Source organism: Sceloporus undulatus, chromosome 3 (genome assembly GCF_019175285.1).
Source record: "Sceloporus undulatus isolate JIND9_A2432 ecotype Alabama chromosome 3, SceUnd_v1.1, whole genome shotgun sequence".
In the NCBI taxonomy this organism is placed as follows: Eukaryota; Metazoa; Chordata; class Lepidosauria; order Squamata; family Phrynosomatidae; genus Sceloporus; species Sceloporus undulatus.
Window position 1 is genome coordinate 194,192,724 of NC_056524.1, and position 15,397 is coordinate 194,208,120.

The window sequence follows — 15,397 nt, forward strand, 5'->3', positions numbered from 1 at the left end:
TCAGAGAAATATATTAAAAAGGAGACAAACTGAAATTACTCAGAAACAAGGTAAAGATTAAAACCAAATTCATATTGCATATACATAAAGTTTGTGTCATAAACTAAATAGATCCTGGCTAAGGGATGAAAAGATTAAAACCAAATGCATATTGCATATACATAAAGTTGATGTCATAAACTAAATGGATCCTGGCCAAGGGGATGAAACCCCAAATTATTCAGAATGGGAATTTACCTTTGGGAGCTATTGGAATCTCCCAACCCACACAAGAAGAAAACTGAAGATGTGTGAGATCTTATGCACTTTACAGAACAAACTTCCCAGTGGAACTCTGATCTACCTCTCTGACATTTCTACATAAATGAAATGCATTATGTTACTAGGCAAGTACCATCATGCAGAGGAACACGGCATCAGACATTTTAAATCTCTCTTCATCTTTCATTGTCATATACCTCACCATATATTGCCCCTGGAATGGCAAATTATTAAGAAAGATTCCTATCACATTCCTCATCCTTCTGAATCATGTCAGTGACTGACAATTTGAAAGGAGAAATAATTAGGTGTCAAAAGGCATACTTCTCACACAGCAAAATCCTGGGCTCTGATTTTGTCCTACCACTTGTCAATGAAACGAAATCCAATCTAATAGGTGCTTTGAGACAGAGAGATGCCTGTAGCAACAGGATCCCACTTTCAGTTACTTGGCATGTGTTGACTGACTTGGAGAAGTACCATTTTATTAGAGCATATAAATGTGCTAGGGACACAACATTCAGCAGTTTCTGTACACTATGCTGGAGGGGTAGAAAGTTTCCCTCTGTTTGCATAGCCACAGTATATGAATCACTCTTCAACATCATTGTCTTTCATTGCAATTGTAGGGCATTGGGTGTGAAGGACTGTCATTGTTAGCTGTGGATTGTCAGAGCAAAAATGCAGTGCCTGCAATTCAGCACATTGACTAGGAAGCTTATGTTAATATGCATTGACTAAATCATCACATGAATGGCCTTCTAGGTCTGGAATGAATCACCAGTCAAGTGTAGTTCTCATTTCACTACAAAGGTCAATCTGTGCATATGCAGCAAATAACTCAGCTGCTCTTATGGTATTATGTAAAAATCACAATTAGTGTTGCCTTGATTATTCACTTCACTTTGATAAAATCTAAAGCAAAATCCTTTTGTGGCAGAGAAAACTGAAATTTTTTACTACGTACCCATTATATTTCCTAAGTGCATACAGTAATACTGCATTTACACAAATTGTCCCTCAGCATGAAAAATGTGGGTTGATAGTAGAGTACACATCTACCAGTACAGTGAAGAGATGAGTAATTGTACATTGGATTTTAAAAAAGGGTTTAGACCTTGGAGCAAAGGATGCATTAAATACATGAGTTGAGTTCTTCAAGAAATGAATTTTCATCAGAAAAAACACAGGCACCGTTAGAATTATTTTAATTCGACTAGGAAAATACAGCATTTTTTTTAAAAAAAATGAGCATGAAGTCAGTAAGGAAAAGTCTTTGGGATTGTGCATGTACACAAGTCAGCATTTCTTTGCACACATTAGCTATCTTTCTTGTAACAATTGTATTTTAAGGAAGAATTAAGCTATAGAAAGACTGAACATTGCATTGCATGGTTTAGCAGTCATTCTACTTTAAGGAAGTTCATAGTAGGAATAAAATAAAATGCAGCACAGAGGCATCAGATGTTGACAGATGGAGCCAAGAGATAATATACAGCATACATTAGTAAAAGCAGAAGTATCATCTTGAACATTGCATAGATTTTTTTGCCTCCAACCTATATGAAAATTACTTTATTGACCAAAACAGTTCCACTGAACATGTGGATTGTTGGTCAAAAGTCTACTGTTTCCTGTACCAGCAGAGAGATAATACACATAGTCCACTGCTTGCTCTTAACAGAGAACATGAAATCCAGCTCATGTTTCTACTTAAGCATCAATTTCATCAGGTATCACTGTTAGAATAATGTCTTCATTGCCTCTACGTACTACCATGCTGAGTGTATTGTCCTTTTTTATAATGTCACTGACATCACTGGCTGAAAGTATTGTTTGTCCGTTGATGCTTATAATCACATCATTTTCTTTCAGGCCTCCACTGAAATATATAAAGAGAGAGAGAAAGTATTACCTTAAGAAAAGAATCAAACCTGCTCTCTGTAATCAGAACTTTCAAGATATGTGATCCAAAATTCTTCAGCAAGAAAACAACAGCTCTTGGGCAAAGCATCTCTGAAGATGCCAGCCACAGATGCTGGCGAAACATCAGGAAGAAAATTTTCTAGAACATGGCCACATAGCCCAAAAAACCATGGATGCCGGCCATAAAAGCCTTCAACTTCACATCTGCACTATACTCTTCTCTTTGGATGTTTAATGCAGTTTCTACTACCTGAACGTAGAGAATTTCTTTTGGAGTACAATCCCCCCCGCCCCCAATCCCCCAGCTAGCATGGCCAGTGGCACTGCCGGCTAGCAGATTCTGTGGGCTATATAATAATAAAAAATAACTTTCCCAAGCTCTGTCTACCATATAAAGATAAACAAACAACAAACAGACAAATATCCAGTAGTGAAAGTTCCTCAATAAAAAGCAATTTGAAAGGATTGTGTGGTCAATGCTGATCCTTTTGTGTAACAAGGGTGGGAACTCTATACTCTCCAGATGGCATTGGCCTACAATTTCTAGTATTCCTTAACATTGGTTCCCTGTTGGGAGTTCCAATGCAGCAGTATCTGGGAGACTGGATAATTCCCATTAAGGACATAAGGTGCTGATTGTCAGGGATACATAGTCTGTGAAGTAGGTCTGGCACTGCTTGAGTCTGCTGGAAGAACATACAATTCTCCTTTAACTTTTTTCAACAAATCCCCACATACGTGCCATTAACTAACAGTGTCAAGAGTCACCAAAAGGAAGAGAACTGAAAGGCTGGGTGCAGTTCTACCTTTCTAGTTTTTGCAGCTCCACCATGCCATCTCACATGATTTCCAGTCAATGCTGCCTTTATTTCTTCTCCCTCTTCACCCACATCCTTAGCTACAGAGAATCTAGGGCAAATTATGCTCTTCCAAAAGCACTGCTAACACTGAGGTAAACAGGGAGGATAGAGCAGCTATCCCATTGTATCATCTTGTCTCATCTTGTAGACAAACTCTGACTCTGAGTTATGGAAACATCCAGCTAACGGGATGAGACATGATTCAACGCCTAAACATAATCACTTTATATAGCCACAAAGCAGTCACAAGTCTCTCATGCAAAGAGAAATCTCTTACACAAGCATTTCTTTCAAAATGGATATTTTGCAGACCTTGAAAGGCCTGCCTTTCTTCAGGGTGAACACCAATGTGAATAGAACCCCCCCCCCCCCCCCGGCGTATATATTATCACTAGAAAATAAACAACAAACTGTACAAACAAATATGCTAAAATGACATTAAATGTAACAAATTACTACTGCAATTCATGATCATGTTTGCAATGATTCTAACATGCTTATATCAACAGACTATATACAGTATCACCATTCGTGAAGGACAAAAACTGTGGATTCCAAGTCCACAAACGGGGAGGGACATTTTTATACTGTGGCAAAGAAAACACATTATTTTCACATTTGGGATGTTTAGGTTCTGGTGTGGAACACACTGGGCACTGTCTGGACTGCTGGCACCAGGGATGGGTTTGGGATGTATGTCATTGGAACAAGATGACACCAGAATGGGAGGCAGGGCAGGGGGGGCATGCAGGCAAGACTAAAGAAAGTGTCTCTCAAATCAATGCTATAAATACAGGAGGTGGCCTTAGGCAAGCCACACTCTCTTTCTCTCAGTCTCACTCTAAAACCTTAAATGTTGGATAACAATTCTGACTTGGCTTACATGGATTATTGTAAATATTACAGTCAGCCCTCCATATCCATAGATTCTGCATCAACAGATACAACCATCAATGGCTTGAAAATCTTTTTTGAATCCAAAAAGCAAACCTTGATTTTACCATTTGATATATAAGGGTCACCATTTTACTATGGCACTGTATATAATGAGGCTTAAGCATCCAGAGATTTTGGTATCCAGGAGGGGTCTTGGGACCAACCCCCAGCAGATACCAAGAGCTCCCTGTATAGCCAGGTAATGCACATGATATTCCTTGACCACTGCAAAACTCCAAACAAATGTTTATTATTTTTATTGTATGGAAACTTCAGCTCCAGTCTTCATCCTCTTGCAGTAATAGGGCCCTAGTGTGGCCCAATCATAACATGGTTGTGTGGACATAATGAATGTAACAATGACAATTGGTCAATGGTCTCAGATCTGGCACAATGATAGGTTTCATTTACTTCTAGGATTCTATCATCTGATTGTTTTTTGCAGTGCCATCAGCAGAGCAGCTCAAAAGATCAGTCCATTAATTGCTCAGCTTGAGATAGATACATCACCAAAGCTCCTCTTCTAAACTCTGGTATATGGAAACCAACAGATTTCCTGAAATAACACACCAGTTGATGAGAGTAACAGTTTAGTTAACTTTCCTCTCATTAAATGGCATGGTCAAAGGCCCCCTTCAAGCTTACAGTTGCAGTTTTTGAACAGTTTTTGAACTTACGCCTCAGCTGGTGTGTCTGGAATTACTTCAATGATATAGGCTCCAGAAATAACGTCAGGGAAGTCTTTATGGCGGTCCTTCAGTTCTTTTGCTTTACTATAAAAACAAAACCAATGAAATTAAGTATGATTAACGTTTATGTTAGAATACTTAGCAATAAAATAGAACAAGTTTCCAGAAAAGCAAAACTAAAACACAGAAGCTTTAAAAAATCCAAAAACAAACAAACAAACAAACAAACAAAAACTTAAACAGGTAAACACAACTGTTCAGATTTCCAAAATCCAAAGAAAGAAAAATTAATTCTGCTGCTACTGTGGAAAGTTATTTTGCATGAAATGCATAATAATGTTTGTTCTAGTTATTTGTTCATTTTGAAATTTAATTTTGGTTTCTTTAAAAAAAATTACTTCTTAAAACTGAAAGTCCTGGATCTTTAGTTTAGGAAAGCATTTGACATGTATACAGACTAAGACTGTGTCATTAATTTACGATCAGATTTTGCTGTACTTAATACATCGCTGCCTATCAGATTCTATTTGGACATTCCAGATTGAATCTGGTGATAGTGTAGACATTATCATCTACAACAGCTATTAGCAAGAATTTTAGAACTTTCAGGTGAAAGAAGAAGAAAACCAGTTCTCATTTATTCTCTAAAGCATATTTAAAAAACTGGAATGGCTCAGTAGTCATAAAAAGAAAAATCATAGGTCAAACTGCCCCCACACTCCAATAAATGTAAATGAATTTAAGACCATAAAATGAATGACAAATCACAGTATCTACAGTCAAATTCACTGAGAGATAATGATCCAAATTTAATCATAGATATACTAAATACTTAAGGTAGAAATATTCCCCACCTCAGCTGAAAACATCAGGAATGAAGATATTTAATTCAAGGAAATATTTAAATACCTTTCTTTTATTGCACTCCCCCTGCCTTCAAAGCAATCACATGGTGCTGCTAATTTTTTATGAGAGGTATATCTAACATTGCTGTTGTTGTGCTGATTTAAATAGGTATGGGTAGAAGAAATATAGTAATTTTAAAACATACCTGGGGGTGAGAGACATCATTCGTATGCCAATATATTTCTTCTTTGTTACAGCTTTTCCTGTTTTTTTTAAAAAAGCAAAGTTTACCTTGAATCTTTTTCATTGGCCCAGAAGTACTGCATATATTATACATAATGATGTCGTACCTACCCATATATACTTCACATATATAAATCAAGGGCTGATTTGGGGGCCAAAGTTTAGGAGCATGTAGCATATAACAAGGAGGGTCACCATGATGGCTTGGGAATTACAATAGGACATTAGGAGACCAGGGTTCAAATCCTGGCTCAGCCATGGAAACCCATTGGGTGGCCTTGGGCAAGTCACACTCTCTCAGCCTCAGAGGATGGCAATGGCAAACCCCTCTGAAGAAATTTGCCAATAAAATTCCATGATAGGTTCTCCTTAGGGTCACCATAAGTCAGAAACAGCTTGAAGGCACACAACAACAAAGTATGCAACAAAAGATGTAAAGGATGACCACAGGAAAATGATGCCAACAAATTCACAAACTTCTGGCAGGTATAACTGTTTGTGCTCACCCTAAAGGATGGATGGATGAGGAAGGAATTGCAGTAAATGGTGGCTGTGTGATGTTTGGGGGAAGCGACCAGGCACAGACAGGGCTAAGAAAACACACTCATGTCAAAAAGGATGAAAAGGCAAACCAAAGAAAATGGCAACCACATAAGCAGTGATTTCACTTTAATGTGACAACTTTGCCTGCTTTTAACCCAGAAAAGCTGACAATCAGACACAAATGTCTTATTCAAATCCTTCAAAACCTGATTCTTCTTTGTGCTTCTTTGAAGTGCCAAAAGACTGCTACCACATCATTTTCCTACCCAGGCATTCAAAAAGGTTAGAAGTAGTGCCGTGGCAAAGAGAGTAGAGGGTTTCAGTGCTTCTGTTAGATGTTCACAGGTTGGAGTAAGTTCTCCCCTTTTGCCACCTTACTCAGAGAAGGGAATGGTTCCTTTTTTGAGAAGAGTTAACTTACAGCATTTACACTGACCTGAGGATAAGTCGCCCCAGATTTTTGGGGTCAATTTTTTGTCTAAAATTTCTAGACTTATACACGTGTAAATACAGTAAGCAGATAGACCTCCACGCTGAGCCACTTCAAAAAACAAGCAAGAGGTAATATCTTGAATCTTGTCCATACTAACAATAAAATAGTAAACTTGTGCATCAAGGGAAAATATGTTGAGAAGTCCCTTTACAGATATACAGTTGCCCCTCCATATCTATGGATTCTTTATCCACAGATTCAAGCCTGCATAGCTTTAAAAATATTTTTTAAAATACTTAAAATTCCAAAAATGAAACCTTGACTTTGCCATTTTATGTAACCATTTTACTATGCTGTAGTATTTAATGGAACTTGAACATCCACTGGTTTTGATACCCACTGAGGGTCCTGGAACCAAAGCCCACTGGATACCAAGGACCCAATGGAAGAAAAGGACTAAATGGAGGAAAAAATTAAAAATAACATTCACATGCAGGTATTAGTAGTACACATCAGAAAGTTACCATCCCATTCTACTACCTTTTCCCATGCAGAATGCTCTTAAAGCATCATCTTGTGCATCAGAACTAGGTCCCCCTGTGTTCACGGGGCTTAAACACAGGTAACTATGTGCAGCAAAGCTAGGCAACTCTAGATGTTTTCCCATAATCCATCACCACTGACTATGCTGGCTAGGGCTGCAATCCTGGTGTCCTGGATTGCACCTTAATTTTCTTGCCTTGTAATATAGTACAGTACCTTTAGATTGTCGGTCGTGTGACTCAGTGAGGAATTTTTTAATTTTGTCTGATGGTATTGCAAAGGAGATCCCAGCAGTGACTTTCAGAGTATTAATGCCAATTACTTCGCCATCCTATAATAATGTGAATGATTAAGTATGAGTTAACTAAATAAAGACTGCAATTCCTACTGTATTTTAGTCAGAACAGCTATTCTGTTGGTGGACAGACATGCTGAGTTGGATGTTGGAAAGTAAAAGATCTTGTTCATTTCATTTTGGAATGGCCATTATACTGTGATCTGAGAACTCACTAAACTGAACCACTTGTCACTGATATTAGAAGCAAGCTGTCTCCAGAGCTCTAGGAAAATACTTTATGGATTATAGAGTCCAGAATTCTAATTCTGGGCTCAGTAATCCATAAAGTGATTTTTCTAAGCTCTGTTTTGCACTTACAGGGTTCCAAGTACATTTCCTACCATTGCCTAACTCAGGCAGCAAAACCAGGATGTTCAATCAATTTCATAACGTGCTGATTTAATAGCTTTACTAGATGAATGGACAGCAATTCCCACCAGATGTCAATACTCAATGGGAAAACTGACTATACACAGAATTAGGCTCTAGCTATAGAATTATGTTCTGCAGAATATTTCATGAATAAAAACCTTCTTTAGAAGTTTTCAAACAGAGGCTGGATGGCCATCTGTCAGGAGTGCTTTGACTTTGTTTTCCTGCATGGTAGGGTGCTGGACTGGATGGCCCTTGTGGTCTCTTCCAACTATATGATTCATTCTAGCTATCCAAAAACTCTTCTTCAACAGAATACTTTTCAAACATAATGTTTTAAAGATTTCTATTGTGTTTCTCAAAAGCAATATAAAAATCATAGTGTAATTTTTCTTTTTTAAAAACTTAGAACATTATGGGTCTTTTGAACAGCTGGTCCAGACAAAAGCAACTACCGGCAGAAAGAAACCGGGAGGGTGCACTTGAAGAACAAAATATGAGTGAATTATTTCCTATTCCATTTTAGAAAACATTATAGCATAGTAGGAAATGGTTATCTTTCCATTTTCCTCTCCATTGTGACAAATTACACAACTTCAAGAGAAGAAATATTAAATGTCAGAGGAAGACGGTAAGTTCATATTCCTATTCAGACATTTAGGAAGTGTGCTGTCTCAACATTTAAAGAGGATAGCACACTAGATGCACCCTAACTGTCTTCTGTTCCATTGCTCTGCTGGAATTTCTGCTACATAAGAAAGCTCTCTGTGCAATCAAAAACACTAAGTGGGGTGCACAATGTGTAGCTGAAGCTCTCCTGTTCAGACATTCAGATGTCACTTTTCATGTGAAGAGAGCAAGAGAATTGGACACAAAATGAGAGCCAGTGCTAGTGTGCTCTACTGTTCATGTGTTTCTTCATTTGCTTCCACATTTGATGTTTTGATATACAGTATGGGGAGCTGATTATTGAAAATATAAGAAATTGAACAGTCTTATCCGCAGGAATCAATTGTTTGATAAAGACTGACTGATCAGTTGCAGGAAAAGCAAGCACATACATTGTGCAATACATTGATTCTGAAACAGCCACACTGTAAACATTTTGGTACAGCACATAAATTATTGGCACTAACATGAAAAAAAGATGAATAAGAATCTTATGATGTTTGTTCAGACATTTGCCAGCTTCCCACTGTAAACTTTACCAATCTGAGGATGGAAAAGTGGAAGGAGATTAAATGGTTTATAAAATCCAAAACATAAATTAAACTGACTAAAAAAAGATCTCTTACCAGATTTACTAGAGGTCCTCCAGAGTTTCCATACTGTAAATTAAAAAATATATATTATTTTTACTCTTGCATTCATTTACATAGTTTCTTTACACTAGCTAATATGGTTGCTTCCCGAGCTTGGAAAAGTAATAGTTGGGACCAGAACTCCTATAATTTCAGTGGCCATGGATACTGGGGGATTTTGAGATTTTTGGTCACCAAAATTAACTTACCTAAGCTTTTTTGCTACATTGCAGAAAAGGGATTCATATTCACTTATCAACAGTGTTCTCTTATGCAGCTCTGACTATTCAAAACCAGGGTGAAATAAAGCTAATAAAGTGTACTTTCAGACAAGCAATGTTCCCTAAACATGCAGCTGAAGTGTTGGGAAGAGCAAGAAGAGAATTCAAAGGAAACTTAAATTGAAAAGCTGGCGTGAGCACACTGAAGACCAAACGAAATGCTACAGTAGCCAAAATAAAGTCTCCCTGTGTAAAAATACTTAAGGAAACCCTGTTTGTCACTGAAATGATCTACAAGGTAGTACTGTACACCTTATTCAAAGCCCAATGTATTTGCACTATAAAATTTTGATGCCTCCCTTTATATCTCTTTTTTAAAATCCCACATTTTTTATACTTTAAACTTTTTTCAGTAAGCTTCTTTGGCAATTTTGTACCTCTTTTACGCTAAACTCACTAGACATCGATTCCTTTATTTCCTGGTCTTGCTCCCGAAGCTTAGGGAAATATGTCTGTTTTCTTAATTCTGTAAACTCCTAAATTACAGGAAGTTAGCATAGCCCTTGGACAGGTAGATTTGGTAAGTTAGCTGTTCCCTCAAGCCTAGTAGAAGAAGTACTGAAGGTCAGCATTTCTTTCACTCCTAGAAATGCCACGAGTTAGCATCTTTTAAAAAACAACAAAAAGAACAAGTTTGAGCAATTTATGATGAATATTTAAAGACTGTTGACGAACATAGCCTGCACTTAATAATTTTAAAACAGTGCAGTGGTTTATGACTGAATACCTGATAATGCTTTTTAAAGAGTAAACATAAATTTTACTGTGAAAAACTGTTATTTATTCCAAGGGACAAGAATGAAAGAACTGAACTACCATATATACTTAACTATAAGTCAACCTCATGTATAAATTGAGGTCAGGTTTTGGGGTCAAAATGGATAGGCCAAGGGTAAAATTTGGAGGCTCCTTTGGTGTGTGTATGTGTGCATATGGCAAGAGAGACCCTTATTGAGGTTTTTTGCTTTGTTGTTTCAGCTTTTGTTTCAGCCAGATATGCGGGTGTGAGAGGGGCTCTTAAACAAACAGCAATATCAATCAATCACCCAGGACTTTTTCTGCTTGGCTCCAGAGAGAAATAAACTCCTCTCCGCATGCACGACACGGGGAAATCTGAAAGACCCATAAATAAGTTGACCTGGGATTTTGGGGTCAATTTTTGGGCATAAATTTTTAGATTTATAGATGAGTATATACAGCAATGCTATTGCAATGACTTTGTTAGATGGAAGCAGAAGAGAGTAGCAACAGAATCTGCTGATACAGTTGGCCCTTCTTATACATGGATTTTTTTTTACACGGATTCAAGCATCCACAGTTTGAAAATGTTCCAAGAAAGTATAAATTTCAAATATCAAACCTCGATTTTCCATTTTTTTTATAAGGGACACCATTTTTCTATGTCATTACAGTCGGCCCTTCTTATACACAGAGTTTTTATACATGGATTCAAGCATACACGGTTGAAAATGTTAAAAAAAAAGTATAAATTTCAAATAGCAAACCTTGATTTTCCATTTTTTATAAGGGACACTATTTTGCTATGTCATTATATTTAATGGGACTTGAGCATCCATGGATTTTGTTATACACGGGGGATCCTGGAACCAAACCCCAGCATATAACAAGGGTCCATTGTATAATCTGTTTTATGGTCAAATGCATCAATACAGGGAGAGATTTGTGAAAAGTGACTTACATTAATAATTGCATCTGTTTGGATGTAGTCCATATCAGAATTTCTGAGTCCCAGTTCTTTGCCTCCCCGTTGAGTCGTACTAACAATTCCAGTAGTCACTGTATTCTGCAAAGAAAATGGACTTCCAATAGCCACCACAAATTCACCTGGGCGTAAGTCTGCTGAACGCCCAAGCAATAGGACTGGTAGTTTCTCCTGCAAACACAGAAAGTAAAATCATAAAATAATAAATAAATGCTTTATTTATATACCGCCCTTCTTCCAATCAGGGCGGTGTACAACATAATGACAGTACAATATACAAAAGCAATAAAACACATTAAAATATACATTAAAATCACATACTAGCCAGCTCATCATTGGCCGTCAAGGGGGGGGGGACTAACTAGAACTAGTATCAGGGAATGCTCGCTTAAACAGGAAGGTTTTTAGATCCTTCCTGAACAGTGCTAGGGAGGTAGCCAATCATCATCAATGTAAATCAATAACAACTCAAACATTTGAATGCTACATTAAACAAAGGCATCAAGAAATGGTTGAGTTTGGTTTCCCTATAATCTCCCATTATCCCAAAAAAGAACTACAAATAAAATTGTGTTATCTAAGAAGTCATTATTAAAAGGAAAAAAAAAATGATATTTTATGGCATTCCATAATGTATGATTCTGCGACTGGACTTGTTTCTAACATCTTCCTTAGTTGGGCAGGGCAGAGATGAAACATGAGGCTTTGCTTATTAAGAAAAGCTTAGAAACAGATTGTAGCAAATAGATAAGATTTAGAATCCTTTAGCATTACATTCAGCTACAAGCAATAAATTATGACAACAATCCTAAATGGGAGACAGGTATTCCTAAGCATGGTAGTTATGATGCTATGCAGTGAATCTCAGCCCCAACCCCAACCCTCACTTATCCAGAAGCAACTGCTATCAATGGGGCCTGTTCCCCTATTACTTGGGAAGCAGCCAATTGCTGTCTCCATTCCCTCCTGTGAGAGTTCTCAGAGGTATGATCCCTACCACAACACCCCCTTGCACTGGAGAGTGCTCACAGGGGTCGGGAAAACCATCAGCCAGCTGATTCGTGATTGACAGGGGAACAGATTCCCGTTGATCACAGCCTATTGCCGTCTGGTAATGAAGGACTAGGGGAGTTTTATAGCCCCTACATTTATAGGGATTGTGAATGGATAACAGTCACAACTGCATAATTCTAGGTTACATGTTTGTAACAGTCAGAGGATTCTGGCTGACAAATGTATATGTACCTTCTAAGTGTTGATGTACAAATGAATTATTAGCACTGATGTACCCCAGAAGCTGAACCTTCCATTAATACAAAAATGTCATGAAAGCAAAAAGAAAATCAAAACTGGAAAGCGGCTGTAACAATGCCCAAAATGCAGCGTTTCCATTTATATCTATTTAACATATTAATTATGATTAATTCAGAAAAAATAATTCAGGATTAATTCAAGAAAAAATATTTAAATATAAGATTCATTCCTTCAGTACATAAAAATTAAAATGCATGATCACAAAATCTCAGTCAGCAGTCTTGACTCAAAGCCCATTCATCCAGCTGCACTTTGATTTTCATGAGATGAGTGTAGCGTTTTAACCAATGTTTGTTGTTAACTGCCCTCAAGTCAATCTCAACTCATGGCAATCCTATGGATGAGACATCTCCAAGACCCTCTGTCCTTCACTGCTCTGCTCAATTCCTGCAACTCCATACCCATGGTCTCCTTGATAGAGTCCATGTGGCCTTCCTCTCTTCCTACTTCCCTCCACTTTTCCCAGCATTATTGTCTTTTCCAATGAGTCCTTCCTTCTCATGATGTGTCTACCAACCCCATAAAGCAAAAGTGATTGAGTGGAAATTCCCATGTTCTGCAGTCAATTCAGACAGCTAGAAAACATACCTGATGGACAAACTGAATCAACTGGTTTATGTAATGAAGTAGACAGAGATACATCCTGTGTTATATCCACATTTATAATGGCATATTTTAACCACTAAAGTTATTATTTTCAAGGATGTTATTAAAGACACTTTTAATGTGTCTTTTTAATTTTGCTCGGTATGCTACATGAAGCAGAGCCTTGCAAAGTAGAAATGCTAGGGGAAAGAAAGAGAAAAGGAACAAATAAAAGACAAAGTGGGTCCGGTGTTAGAAAGTCTGGGTCAGATGTAGCAGTTAAATAAAAGAAAGTTCAGGAAAACAAATGTGAAAAGGCTCATTTGCTGATTCAGCAGTAGCCAAGTCCACCTGAGATGGTGTGTGTGTGTGTGTGTGTGTGTGTGTGTGTGTGTGTATATATATATATATATGAGAGAGAGATACACTGTCAGTGAGGATGCACTTCCCTCTTTATTTATATACCGCCCTTCTTCCAATCAGGGCGGTGTGAGGATGCACTTGAACATTACCAAAGGCCCTACACCTTAACACTCTTTCCATCAATGTGTCCAGTAATAATGAATATATAAAATGCAATTTAAATATAAGAAGGGATGCTTCATTAATATCCTAATTGTAAAGTACTACAGTTGCAAGATGATATCTTTCATCTAAAGATATTATGTTTGTTACCATTTAGAGACATAAATCAGCTTCATTTATATGCCAATTTACCTTAATTGAAATACTCTAAAACATACCACTCTTTCTAAAACATCTAGAGCAGTGCCAAATTAGAGGGACCAGGAGACAGCAAAACACTGAAACAACAAAGTATGTTCTATAACCTGTCTAAAATAGTACATTTATCAGATCAATGCCTGATAAGAGTAATAAATCTTCTGAGACAGATGCACATTTTCATAGCCTTGGGTTATTTCTGGCAAGAGAAAGAAGCTATATAATAAGTAGTTGATGAGCAATGCAATTATTTGCAGTTGTGCTGAGTCTTCAAGCTTGGGCCAATATTGGGTAAAATCTTAGTTCAAAGTCAAACACTGCATGAGTTGGCTCAGTATCATCAATGTGATTCAACATGCCTTCTGGAAAGAGTTAGCCTTCTCTTTATGGGGTTAAAACAGAATCAGTTGCAAAATCCCTTCCTCAGCAGAAGTTATAAAACAGTTTGTTTGCAAAACAAAATGAGCAGCATACACAAAGTTTCCAGAAGAGACTGTCCTCTTATCTTTTTTTAAAGACATTTGTAAGCAAAATCCACAGATGATTGTATGTGTAATGTCCCCCCCCCTTTTTTTTTAAAAAAAAAACATTTGCTCTTGGGATAAGACTCAATATGGCAACCATTATCCATTTATGTATGCTGCTGTCTCTTCCTTTTTATTTTGCAGGGTTCCTTTGATCTCAAATGTTGGGCCAAACTATATAAATACAGTGGGTCCTTGTTATACGCGGGGGATCCGTTCCGGACCCCCCTGCGTATAACAAAATCCGCGTATGCTCAAGTTCCATTTGTCCCAATGGCGGCGCGCGTGCACGCGCGCCGCCATTGGGACAAAAGTTCCTTCTCCCTCCCCTCCCTCACTTCCCTCCTCCCTTCCCTCCCTGCCTCCCTCCCTTCCCCTCTCGGCGCAGCAGCTTGGCCTCCGCCGCCGCCGCTGCGGGGGAAGCCAGGAGGCAGCGGCGGCCAAGCCTCGGCTTCCTTGCCGCCGCCGTGAAAGGGCGCGATGGTGGTGCTGGAGGCCTCTTGGCCCCCAACAGCACTACCACCGGGCCTTTGCCACAGCGGCGGTGAGGGAGGAGGGCTGCCGCGCCGGAGGCCTTTAAGGCCTCCCACGCCGGCATCCGGCCTCCACCAGGCCGCTGCCGTTGCGGAAGGGGCGTGTGTCGGTGCTGGAGGCCAAGGGGCCCCAGCACCGATACCTGGCCCTTCCGTGGCCGCGGAGGCCTGGAGGAGGCCGGGTGTTGGTGCTGAAGGCCTCGCAGGCCTCTGCTGCTGCTGCCCTCCGCGCCTCCTCTTCCTCACCTCGCGCCCAAAAAAAGGAACTGCTGGACCTCTTACCCTTTCCCTCCACCACTCCCTTCTCCTTTTGTGTCATGTCTTTTTAGATTGTAAGCCCGAGGGCAGGGAACCGTCTAATTAAAAAGATTGTATGTACAGCGCTGTGTAAATTTACAGCGCTTCATAAATAAAGGTTAATAAT

At 38.6% G+C, this 15,397-nt stretch overlaps 1 protein-coding gene across 2 annotated transcripts in view; it reads right to left on the reverse strand.

Moving 5' to 3' along the window:
* Nucleotides 1-1,452: 1,452 nt before the first annotated feature.
* Nucleotides 1,453-15,397, reverse strand: part of HTRA1 (HtrA serine peptidase 1) — a 70,291-nt gene continuing 56,346 nt past the window's right edge. For both annotated transcript variants that reach the window (XM_042456866.1, XM_042456865.1), the window contains exons 4-9: nt 11,271-11,465; nt 9,285-9,317; nt 7,497-7,611; nt 5,724-5,781; nt 4,661-4,756; nt 1,453-2,143 (exon numbers count right to left, since the gene is read on the reverse strand). In XM_042456866.1, coding sequence (XP_042312800.1) covers nt 1,975-2,143; nt 4,661-4,756; nt 5,724-5,781; nt 7,497-7,611; nt 9,285-9,317; nt 11,271-11,465 — 666 coding nt within the window. In that variant the 3' untranslated portion in view covers nt 1,453-1,974. The remainder of the gene's footprint in view (nt 2,144-4,660; nt 4,757-5,723; nt 5,782-7,496; nt 7,612-9,284; nt 9,318-11,270; nt 11,466-15,397) is intronic.